This window comes from Sphaeramia orbicularis, chromosome 4 (assembly GCF_902148855.1).
Source record: "Sphaeramia orbicularis chromosome 4, fSphaOr1.1, whole genome shotgun sequence".
In the NCBI taxonomy this organism is placed as follows: domain Eukaryota; kingdom Metazoa; phylum Chordata; class Actinopteri; order Kurtiformes; family Apogonidae; genus Sphaeramia; species Sphaeramia orbicularis.
This window is the reverse complement of record NC_043960.1, coordinates 5,668,181-5,681,325: the sequence shown is the minus strand read 5'-3', so window position 1 is coordinate 5,681,325 and position 13,145 is coordinate 5,668,181. Positions and strand designations below refer to the sequence as shown.

General features: G+C 34.6%; 1 protein-coding gene across 1 annotated transcript in view; it reads left to right on the top strand.

Annotated features, from left to right (window-relative positions):
* LOC115418661 (protein FAM163A) overlaps nt 1–13,145 on the top strand; it is a 79,031-nt gene that overhangs the window by 62,997 nt on the left and 2,889 nt on the right. The window contains exons 2-4 of the mRNA XM_030133200.1: nt 11,599–11,693; nt 11,782–11,803; nt 12,693–12,807. Of these exons, the coding sequence (XP_029989060.1) occupies nt 12,715–12,807 (93 nt within the window). The 5' untranslated portion in view covers nt 11,599–11,693; nt 11,782–11,803; nt 12,693–12,714. The remainder of the gene's footprint in view (nt 1–11,598; nt 11,694–11,781; nt 11,804–12,692; nt 12,808–13,145) is intronic.

The following is a 13,145-nucleotide window of genomic DNA, read 5'->3' as shown; positions in this document are numbered from 1 at the left end:
ATTTTTGTGCAATCCCAACAAAGGAACTAACGTTATTTAATAGAACAGTGTTAAATAATAATAAATAAGATATAAACTTAAAAAAAACATTGATGAACCTCCACAATATCTACATTTGAATAAATACCTAAAAATATCGATACAGTACTTTTTAATATCGATACAGTATTGTGAAATGAAATATCGCGATATATTGCAGAACCGATATTTTCTTACACCCCTAGCTATGACAGCGTATTAGGGCCACGTAAGAAAATAAAAACACTTGTTGCTACGAGAATAAAGTCGTAAAATATCCATCATTTTATGAGAATAAAGTAGAATACAAAAAGAGTCCTAAATTTATGAGAATAAAGCCATAATATTATGAAAATAAAGTCGTAGTTTTAAAAAAAAACTCATAATTTAACGAAAATAATGTCGTACTTTTATGAGATTAAAGTCATAATGTTTTGAAAATAAATTTGCAATAGTGCGATAAAAAGTCCTAATTTATAAATCGTTAGCCTTAAGCCTTGTTGATGACAGAGTTTCCGGTTACAGCGAACGTAACAAGCGAAGCAGCATCTGTCACTTCTGTTGGAGCGGACGACTAATGCTAATGTGCTGATGGTGGGCGGGGCTAATAGGCTCAGTATTTGGCCTTTGTGCGTAAAGCCCAAATGAAAGTAGAACCTCACAAAATGTTCCAGGTTCTCCATTATGTGACAAGTAGGTACAACTTTATTCTTGTAAATGATGATATTTTTCCACCTGTTTTTAAATTACGACGCTATTCTCATAATATTATGGCTTTATTCTCAAAATTTTAGTTTTTTCTTGTAAAATTATGACTTTTTTTGTTTTTTATGGGTTTTATCTTGATATTTTACAGCTTTGTTCTCGTAGTGACAAATGTTTTTATTTTCTTATGTGGCCCTAATACGCTGTCGAACGTAGCAGGTGGAACTAATGTTTTAGCACTGGAGGAGCCTGGACTCATTTTAGGGACGTACACCAAACCAATCTACTGCCGTGGTGATCTGTGATGAGACAAAGAGTTTAGGTTTGGAGAACGGACAAGGATTGGACTGGAAAAGAAACATGTGCAATGTTTCTGTTTTTGACCAGTGCACTTGAATGTTCTGAGATGTGCAATGGAAACAGGCTCATTGCAGCCACCGATAGTGAGCCTGTTTACATGACCATAAAAATCCGATAAATGGGAGTAATCTGATCTGATCGCTGTAATCAGATGTGACAAGTTTACATGCACTTCAGAAATGCAATAAGCGAAAAGCCCTGGTTTAAATGTGTCAGTCCATTATTTGATTTCTTTCAGAGTACATATGTATGTTATGACATAAGACGTACACTTCCTGTCATTTTCAAAACATCCGGTCTTGTCTTGTTACCATGGCAACATTAGCTATCCTAATATGGGAGCTAATAAGACTACAAAATAGGTCACATGTTGCGGCTATCCTTAATTTAACCCTTTCATGCATACTGGTCACTCCAGTGGACAGTTCTTCTCCAGCTGTTCTCTTGTATATTCATGGGTTTTGTTGTTTTAGTTCCATATCAGCCGACACAGTGGACACTTATGCATCATCCAAAACACTGCAGTTCATACAATTGCTGTAACTTTGCTGCTCTTGATAAACCTGATCTGCAGTAACATGTTTTAGTGTAAATCAATTGCTAATTGTTATTAGACTGTAATTAACAAACAATTTTTATTTATTTATTTATTTATTTATTTTGCATATCCTCCTGAGACCCAGCAATGCATTTTGTCCTCTGTAGGGGACAAAAGTTTGACAGTTTTACTTTAAAAATGCTGTGCATGCAAAGGATGTTCCATTAAAAAATCAATAAATAAATACAAATAATTTTAAAAATGTATGTGAAAAAACTGTTACATTATGCAGTTTCCAATCAAGACAATTTTTTAATGTAAAAAAGCTAAAACTGTCAATTTCCTGGGTCTCAGGAGGATTTTATCTCCATGAAATGAGTAATAACTAATATTAGAGTATGATAAAATGTGAGAAAACATTAGCAATTAGCAGCATTAAAAATGTTTTTATTTCATAGTTTTCACGCAGTATATCACTTTCTGATGATGAGTTTTAAATAAATATTTCTTCGCTTCAGAACTTAAATGCATGGTGTCCAGTTGAGTGGACATTTTTGTGACTCCCTTAAAAATAGGTTCATAAAAAATAAAAATAAAAAATCAATTGCATTGTTGTTGTTTTTTTCATGCCTAAAGAGGAACAAAAACACTCAAGAAAAAAATATTGACTAAGGTTCTCATAATTCATGCATGAAAGGGTTAATTTATTATTAATAATAATGATAATAATAATAATAATAATAATAATAATAATAATAATAATAATAATAATAATAATAATAATGGATTGGATTTATATAGCACTTTTCTAGACACTCAAAGCGCTTTACATTATTGACCCATTATTCATTCGCTCTCACATTCACACTCATTTATTGTTTATTTACCTTCTTTCTTAGGCTCACTTTGTTGCTGTGTAACTTTTGTTTATACAGTTGTTTTTTTTACACACGTGCAGACGTAAAAAAAAAAAAAAAAAAGAATGAAATCAGATTAACCTGTGTACCTGCGTGAAGACATCGGAGTATCGTGGAGAAATCTAGGTGTGTTAATATGATTTCTCATAATCAGATTTTTGCTGTTATCAGATAAATTCGAACAGATTATCCTGTTTACATGATCACTGGAATAATCTGATTACTCCAGAAATCAGATAATGACCAGAGTATTGGTGTGAATGTAAATGGGCTCAATGATAAAATGTTCATCTTTGTTATCAAAATTTGTTTGTTGTTCTAAAGAAAGTAACTTTATTGTCATAGCTGTAAGATAATTGTGCATTTCCTATTTTTATTTGGAAAAATATTGTCTCAGGGGGCAGCCTGGTTGAGTTTATTTGTATTGTTCGAGAAAAATCTAAGTTCTTTTTAATTTGAACCAAAAATTATTCAAGGAAAAGCAAAAATTATTGTTACGATACTGATGTTTCTTTTATAACTGTTACAATGTTGTTAGGATTGGGGGGCTGGAGATTTTTCGTCCTCCAAGAAAAAAAAAAAGGGGGTGGGGTGGTGGTGGTGGTGGTGGTGGTGGGGGGGGGTGGGGGGGCAGGACAGAAAAAGACTGAGAACCACTGGATTAATCCAACCAACATGTAAACAGGACGAAAACAAATGTGTGTGTGATTTGTTTGTGTGCGTGTGAGTAAAGGATGACTTGCTGACAGCAGTGACTCCATTTCCATTTCAGTACAACTCACCACGCTGGCATTAATTATGAAAAATAGTTTGGTGGACTGAGTCTGGGATTGCATACGCTGGAGAGAGTTATGATGAATGATGTTAAGAGGAATCTGTCAGCCGGCGTCCCGTTTGGTCTCCACGAATAATTGAAGGCTAGTGTACTTTGTGACAGAAACATGGTTTATGAGGCCGGTGCCGCTGTAGCTGTTCACAGTCCGACCGCTGCCTCTGACAGCGGCGCCGCCACCTTTTCTACTCCACAGTTTGACAGAACTATTTCACAAGTTAATACAGGGGTTTCAAACATGAGGCCCAGGGACCAAATGCGGCCCGCCAAAGGTTCCAATCCAGCCTGTGGGATGAATTTACAAAGTGCAAAAATTCCACAGTCAAGGCTCATTTTTGACTCATTTTAGTTCAGGTTCCACATACAGACCAATATGAAGTACAGTTAAATAACAGCATAATAACCAGAGCTGCAACCGATTAATCGATTAGGTGCTTGAAGTGAATGCAAAAATGCCCGATTCATAATCTCAGCATTATATAAAGCCTTAATAAATCTCGATAAGCAAACAACTTACTATGTAAAAGTGAAATGGGAAAGAGAATTTGACATAGAAATTGATGATATAGATTGGCTAAACATGTGGAAATTACATCATACAACTACTACAGGGTGGGGAAGCAAAATTTACAATGAATATTTAGTTGTTTTTTCTCAGCAGGCACTACGTCAATTGTTTTGAAACCAAACATATATCGATGTCATAATCATACCTAACACTATTATCCATACCTTTTCAGAAACTTTTGCCCATATGAGTAATCAGGAACGCAAACGTCAAAGAGTGTGTGATTTGCTGAATGCACTCGTCACACCAAAGGAGATTTCAAAAATAGTTGGAGTGTCCATAAAGACTGTTTATAATGGAAAGAAGAGAATGACTATGAGCAAAACTATTACCAGAAAGTCTGGAAGATACTACACTGAACAAAAATATAAACGCACCACTTTTGTTTTTGCTCCCATTTGTCATGAGCTGAACTGAAAGAGCTAAAACTTTTTCTGTGTACACACAAGGTTTATTTCTCTCAAATATTGTTCACAAATCTGTCTAAATTTGTGTTAGTGAACACTTCTTCTTTGCTGAGATAATCCATCCACCTCACAGGTGTGGCATATCAAGATGCTGATTAGACAGCAGGATTTTTGCACAGGTGTGCCTTAGGCTGGCCACAATAAAAGGCCACTCCAAAATGTGCAGTTTCATCACACAGCACAATACCACAGATGTCACAAGTTTTGAGGGAATATGCAATGGTCATGCTGACTTCAGGAATCTCCACCAGAGCTTTTGCCTGTGAATTGAATGTTCATTTCTCTACCATAAACCATCTCCAAAGCTGTTTCAGAGAATTCATGAAGAAGACTGTGCGAGGAAAATGGTGGTCACACCAAATACTGACTGGTTTTCTGACCCCCCTGGACCACCCAATACAGTAAAAGTGCACATTTTAGAGTGGCCTTTTATTGTGGCCAGCCTAAGTCACACCTGTGCAATAATCCTGCTGTCTAATCAGCATCTTGATCTGCCACACCTGTGAGGTGGATGGATTATCTCAGCAAAGGACAAAGGAGAAGTGCTCACTTACACAGATTTAGACAAATTTATGAACAATATTTGAGAGAAATAGGCCTTTTGTGTACATAGAAAAAGTTTTAGATCTTTGAGTTCAGCTCATGAAAAATAGGAGCAAAAACAAAAGTGGTGCGTTTATATTTTTGTTCAGTGTATTACAGAAGAATGGGAGAAGTTGTCACTCGAATATTTGAGGAACACTTGCGCAAGTTTCAGGAAGCGTGTGAAGGCAGTTATTGAGAAAGAAGGAGGACACATAGAATAAAAACATTTTCTATTATGGACATTTTCTTGTGGCAAATAAATTCTCATGACTTTCAATAAACTAATTGGTCATACACTGTCTTTCAATCCCTGCCTCAAAATATTGTAAATTTTGCTTCCCCACCCTGTAGCTCTCGGACATGGAGGGAATTTGCCTGGAAAAATCTTATAAGATTTTTTATTACACCCAAGTTTAAAAGCAAACAGTTCCAGAGGCATCAGGAATGTTGGAGAGAATGCGGGCAGATGGATGTTGACCATTCTCATGTTTTTTGGAAATGTTCAAAACTTTCAGAATATTGGGAAATGATCTGCAATGTCCTATGTCAAGTATTAGGATACACAATTCCAAAGAAAGCTGAAATTCTTTATTTATGCAACTTTGGTGATGGCACTATATGTGAATACGATAAATATTTGGTAAAGGTGATGTTGATAGCTGCAAAAAAATGTAGAACAAGGAATTGGGGGAAAATGAACGTACCATCAGAGGATCAATGGATAACTACGATCGAGGACATATTTCTAATGGAAAAACTAACACACAGATTGAGACGACAAGAACCACAAATGAACAAAAAGTGGAAAAAATGGACATTATATAAGCAAAATAATTGATAAGACTGTTACCCAGACCTATTTATGTTGTTGTGTTTGCTTTTTGTTGTTGTTCTTTTAAAACTAATAAAATATAAGCTGCAAAAAAAAAATGCCCGATTCGATTAATCGACTCTAATTGATTGAAGGGAAATATTCTATTGCAGCTTTCCTGAATTGAAGCTTCTTTGTGCATCACAATAAGCGTCCGTGTGAAACACAACAGTGGAACCAAAGTTTAACAGCAGAGAAATGAAGGAAACAAAGCTTTGATTCAGGAGAATTGGGGTTGAATGATTTTTTTGGATCACTTTGAGTCGATTAATCAGTTGCAGCTCTAATAATAACCTACAAAAAATAATGACTCCATATTTTCTTCTTGATTTCATGTGTAAAAAAATATTACATTATGCCTATAAATAATGACAACTTCAAATATTTGTCTTTGTTTTAGTGCAAAAAATAACATTCAATTATGAAAATATTCACTTTTTCAAACTATCCTGTAACAATTAAATGTGAATAATCCAGTGGTTCCCAGCCTTTTTTGGCTCATAATAAATAATAATAATACATCGGTTTTATATAGTGCTTCTCTAAGTTCTCAAAAATGCTTTACAATAAACAACCAAGGGACAAACATACATCCAACGGGTAAACAGATAGGAAGTTAATACTAAATGGTAATCAAAGAACAAATACAGAGACAAATACTGACAAAAGAAAAACACACAAAAGAAGGTAGATGAGAGTGGAGGAGGTTGAACGGACAGTCAGTTTTCATGACTCCATTTCAACATTACAAATTTCTGGCGACCCCAGACATTCAAAACAGAGACTTTTTTTTTTTTTTTGCTAAAATTAATTTATTTTTGATCATGCAATAGTTTTCTATCCTCTGTTTCAAACCCAGGTTAATTTTAGAGGACATTTAGTCTATATAACGTGTATTATTATGGACAGAGGCAGAAAAGCCAGGTGTAGATTACTGCACAAAGGGAGAATTTAATTTTCCTTGGTCAGGATATGTACAGTCAGTCCAGCTGTGATTTACAAGGCTGACAATTAATACTGAACAAACGAGAACTCAAACTAGGAATTATGAAAGAGCTGCAGCATCTGAAACTGACCACAATGAACATTTGACAGATAAACAGAACCACAGTGCTGCAGTTTCAGACTCACAGTTTGTCTGATATGGATTGTGATTGTCTCTGTCAACTCACCATATATTTACCTCCGCCAAGGAGGTTATGTTTTTGCCAGGGTTTGTGTGTTTGTTAACAACATAACTGAAAAAGTTATGGATGGATTTTGATTACATTTTCAGGAAATGTTGATGCTGACACAAGGAACAAATGATTAAATTTTGGTGGTGGTCAGTGGTGGGGTGGGAACTGATCTGCCTTGGCAGAGGTCTGCGCTCTCCGAGTGCTTTTCTAGTTTTTTATTATTAAGTTTTTATTTATTTATTTATTAATCATTCATTCATTCATTATCTGAACCCGCTTTATCCTCACTAGGGTCACGTGGAGCCTACCCAAGCTACACAGGGGCAAAGGTGGGGTACACCCTGGACATGTGACCAGTTTCATCTCAGGGCTGAACATATAGAGACAAACAATCACTCTCACATTCACACCTATGGGCAATTTAGATTAACCAATTAACCTATCAGTGCATGTGTTTGGATGGTGGGAGGAGCCAGAGTACCCGGAGAGAACCCACGCAAACACAGGGAGAACATGCAAACTCCACACAGAAAGGTCCCACCCCCATCGACTGGTGTTGGAATCGAACCCAGGACCTTCTGTCTGTGAGGCACGAGTGCTAACCACTGCACCACTGTGTCGCCCATTTTTTAAATTATTAATTAATATTATTTAATTATTTTTTAATCAATTACTAGAAATTTCAGGCTTCCCCATTTGAATTCCAGGTGACCCCATGTGGGGTCCCGACCCCAAGGTTGAAAAAACACAGGAATAACCTGAACAAATATGAACAACCTGAAATGTCTAAAGAAAATTAAGCACAATTTTAACAATTTTCTGCCTGTTACATGTATAAATGATAAGTTGAAGCATAATATTGTGAAAATCGTACTTAATTTTCTAAATAAATTTCAGTTTTTTCAGGTTATTCACATCTTTTATGTTTGGATAGTTTATAAAAGTAAGTATTTTCATAATTTATTTGGGGTTTTTTGCACTCAAACAAAGACAAAAATTTGGAGTTGTCATTATTTATAGATTGTTATGTTATTATTTTACTGGTCCGGCCCACTGCAGATCAAATCGGGCTGAATGGGGCCCCTGAAAGAAAATGAGTTGGAGACCCCTGAGTTAATATGTTACCCTGTTGAGTTTCACAGAATGCACTTCGCCTCAACCTCTGATCCACTGATTCAGATTTAATAGAACTATTTAACTCTTAAGGCAAGGCAGGTTTATTTATATTGTTAAGCATATGTTATTTTTATACATATGGCTCAGACGGTAGAGTGGGTCATCCAGTAACCGAAGGTTTGGCAGTTCGAATCCCGCTCTGTAGTTACCGTGGAAACACCGTCATCTTCTACAACAATGATTCACCAGTAAAACCCATGGAGTTGGATCAGTGACAGTGGATGGACACACTGGGTTTATGTTCAGTTAATATTATACTTTACTGAAAAAGTCACTTTTCTTCAGTTTTCTCTGTTTTTGATATAATAACCCTCAACTTTACTCTGAGCTTTTATGAACATTTTCATGATCAGTGAATTAAATATAGGAAAATATCTGTTTTATACTGATAAAATGCAAAATACAGAGGATAAAATTATAATAAATGGTGATAAGTCAGTTAAGAAAGGTTAAATATTGGGAAGATTTTTTTTTTGGGAACTGACACAAAAGTAACACTGGAGACAATATGCAACACACCAGTGCAAAAAAAAAGGCAGGTAGAAATAAATGTTATTAATGTAGAAAAAATTAAGCATAACATTTTACATTTATACTTAAATAATGATAAAGACGCTGATTAACGTTCAGGACATAGATTATTCCAAAGATGGGGTTCACAATAATGCAAAAAGTTAATGGAAGTAAATATCAATGCATTTGATTTTTACTGTTTTTGTTTCCTGGATGTTATCAAATCGGTTTATTGCAAAAACTGTAGGTTAGAAAACAACACAGAGGCAAAAAAAAAAAAAAAAAAAAGCATGAAAGTCCAACCTTGTTATGGTCGAATGAGTGTTTTCATCTGTCACATCTGTACAAAAGTGACCGTTCACATGAAAACACAACAAATACACACCTCAGTTCTTTCACAGGCCACAGAATGTGATGCAACTGATGCAAAAAATATGTGTATTCATGCCCGTATGTATGTCAGCCTCAGTGCACATGCCTTCTTTAGTGAAAAACAAAGCCTAATTTTAATCAAATGTAGTTTTTTTATCAGCAGGATAAACCTCATCCTACTGATTAAAACCCTCAGGAAACTGAATCCACTGATGCTGAATCACATTTCCTGCAGCTCAGTGTTTGGCTGCATTTGTTTGTATGTTTATGAGGGTGAAAACAGACAGACAGAGATGTGATTTGGGTGTTTGTGGACTTCGTCGCTGCATATGTTTTAATTTCCTGTTTCTTAACTCTAACTCTTTTCATTGTCAGTGATGAATCAGAAAATTGGATTATATGGAGTAAGTGGATGCAGAAGTAGATTCACATGAGGAGGATGGTGGACGGAGAGTTTTCTGGCATTTCAGCACCACCCAGTGGAGAAAAAGGTTCACAGCCTCTTTTATGAACATACAAAGACTCAAAACAGCCACTGACAAACTAAACCATCTACTGACGGAAACGGTTTAATACCTGTTGATCCATTAATCCGATCAATTCATGTAAATAATTGGTGTAAAATACAGGTATTCATCTTTTCATGGTCATCAGATATGACCCATTTGGACGTTCAGAAGCTCCGTAGTTACCATGGAAACACAAACATGAAAAATAACAAATAAAAACGTACAAAACAATAAATAATGTGGAAAAATTAAGCAAAAATGAAGAAAAATGAAGTTAAATAAACAACAAAATGAACAACCACATCGAACTTAACAATTGATCTTACATTTATTATTATTATTATTATTATTATTATTATTATTATTATTATATGTTTGTATATTTAGAGTTTTCTATCTATCTATCTATCTATCTATCTATCTATCTATCTATCTATCTATCTATCTATCTATCTATCTGTCTATCTATCTATCTATCTATCTGTCTATCTCCTGCTACTTTTATTTTACTACTAATAAAGTGTTCTGATTCTGATTACTAGCTAACAATCAAACTAATCAATAAAATGAACAAAAATGAATAATAAATCAACAAAATATTAAGTGCCATGAACAAAATAAGCCACAAACTGAACAAAATTGAAGTCTAAAATAACAAACCCATGGAGTTTGATCAATGACAGTGGATGGAGACACTTGTTTTTACATTCTGTTATTGATATCTTTGCTGAAAAAGTCACTTTTTCTTTTGTTTTCTCTGTTTTTCATATAATAACAGTCAACTTTAATCTGAGCTTTAACCCATAAAGACCCAGTGCTACTTTTGTGGCAGTTCCAAAATGAATTTTTCCTCTATATTTTACCTTCCTTAAGTGATTTATCACCATTTATTGCAATATTACCCTCTTTGTTTTGCATTGTCTCTGTATGTATTTTCCTATATTTAATTCACTGATCATGTAGATGTTCATAAAAACTCAGATTAAAATTGAGATTTATTTTACCACAAACAGAGAAACCAAAGAAAATGTCACTTTTTCAGTCAAATCTATTGTTATCTGAACATAAACCCAGTGTGTTCATCCACCATCATTTATTAAACTCCTGGTGAATCAGTGTTGTAGAAGATGACTGTGTTTCCATGGTAACTATGGAACCTCTGAACGTTCAAATAGGTCCTATCTGATGACCATGAAAAGATGTTAAACTGTATTTTACACCAATTATTTACATGTATTGGTAGAATTAGTGGATGAACAGGTATTAGACATTTTAGATCAGTAGATACTTCTGGTTGACAGTGGATATTTGAGTCTTTATGGGTTAATGAACATCTACATGATCGGTGAATTAAATATCGAAAAATACATGATTTTCACTGAAAAAATGCAAAATACAGAAGATAATATTTTAATAAATGGTGATAAATCACTTAAGAATGGTTAAAAAGAGAGAAAAATTCATTTGGGAACTGACACAAAAGCAGCACTGGGTCTGTATGGGTTAAATATGTCAGGAGTAAAAAAAGAAAAGTTAAATATAAGAAAAAAAGTATTTTGGAACAGCCACAAAATTATTTATAATTATTATGTATAATTATTTATTATTATTGTGACTTCAAATGTTTAAATTTTATGGTCTTATTCTGGTTTTTATCCCGGATTGTTGTTATCTTTTCTGGTTTTTATTGTGTTCTATTGCATTTTTTTTTTTTTTTTTTTTTTGATCTTGTTTATTTATTTTATTCTTTTACTTATCCACGCTGCTATACTGATGAATGGTGGAACACTGAACACTTTTTGTCCTGTCTGTAAGCATGATCAAGTACCTGTCTTACATGTTCAACGTATGTGTTGTTGTAATACCAAAGCAGTCACCTAGACTGCAAAACAAATCTACCTATGGGTACAAATAAACTAACCTTGACCTTGAAATTAGTCCTGGGTCTTTAAGGATTAAACTCTGACTTTTCCTTCTTTCTTTCCTCAGAGATGTTCGTACAGTATCCAGTGGTGTGACCTTTGACCTTTAACCCTGCGATTTGGATTCTCTTCAACTTTACAGCCTTTGAACACTCTTCTGATGTGAGTATTATTTCACTCCCTGTAATGATTTCTCTCTCAGTATGTTCTGTAATATTTTGTTATCACATATTATTTTTTATACTTTCAGGTGTTAAGCAACTTTGCTGAACGTGAGTAAAATAAACATGTCGTGTCATGTTTGGCACTTTTTTTTTCCCGAATATTACTGTGTTTTAGATTATTTTATGCCACAAATTTAAGGTGGAGTAGTGTGAATATGCCACATATTTCAGGTGTGAGAAGGTTTAGCCATAGAATCTTGACCTTTTAATACAGGAATGTCAAACTCACTGTAGTTCAGGTTCCACATTCAGCCCAATCTGATCTCAAATGGGTCGAACCTGTAAAATAATAACATCATAACCTGTAAATAATGACAACTCCAATTTTTTCCTTTACATTTTAGTAAAAAAAACGAACATTAAAATTATGAAAATGTTTACATTTACAAACAACCAAAAAAAAGATGTGAATAACCTGAACAAAATGAAATTTCTTGGGAAAATAAGTCAAATTTTAACAATATTATGTATATATGTGCATTATAGATCAGATCTACAAAGGTGCAGAACATTTAGTAACAGGTAGAATATTGTTAAATTTGAACTTAATTTGCTTTAGACATTTCAGGTGGTTCATATTTGTTCAGGTTATTCACATTTTTTTGTTAAAGGATAATTTGTAAATGTCAAAATTTAATGTTATTTTTTGCACTAAAAGAGAAAAATGTAGAGTTATCATTATTTATAAGCATAATGTAATATTATTTTTTTCACATTAAACCAAGAAGAAAAGTGGGAGTCATTATTTTTTATCGGTTAATATGTTATTATTTTACTTTAGATCATACTGGTCTGAATGTGGAACCTGAACTAAAACCAGTTCGACACCTTTGACTGTTTGCATGTTTGACAAACCTGCTTTAATGTATATGATGTACTAGATGTAATGATGTGTGTCACTTTATTTCCATCTCCTAATCTCTGACTTTGCCGGTAGAGTTTGATGGAGAGCTGGTCGGATGACAGCTGGAACTGTTGTCATAACCGGAGGAATACTGGCCACAGTGATACTTCTGTGTATCATAGCTGTGCTCTGTTACTGTAGACTCCAGGTACAGTCTGTGTGTGTGTGTGTGTGTGTGTGTGTGTGTGTGTGTGTGTTCAAAATACTGTAGAGCGTGGTATCCCCCCCTCCTCCCCCCAGGCTAGGGGTTGCCAGATCCAGCATGAGCGTCTACTACCAGTGGTTCCACTAATCCTTGCCACCACACCATAAATTTCATACAAAAAATCATCACCAGACTTATTCTACATTAGTCTAATATATAACAGGCCAGGACAAACGTCCTGCACACTCAAATGAAAGTTTGCGAAGGTTCAGGAGATAGGGAAAAGGGAAATGAGCCTGAAGTTTCACTTTTACTACAAGCCGCACCCCCCCTTTGTCGCG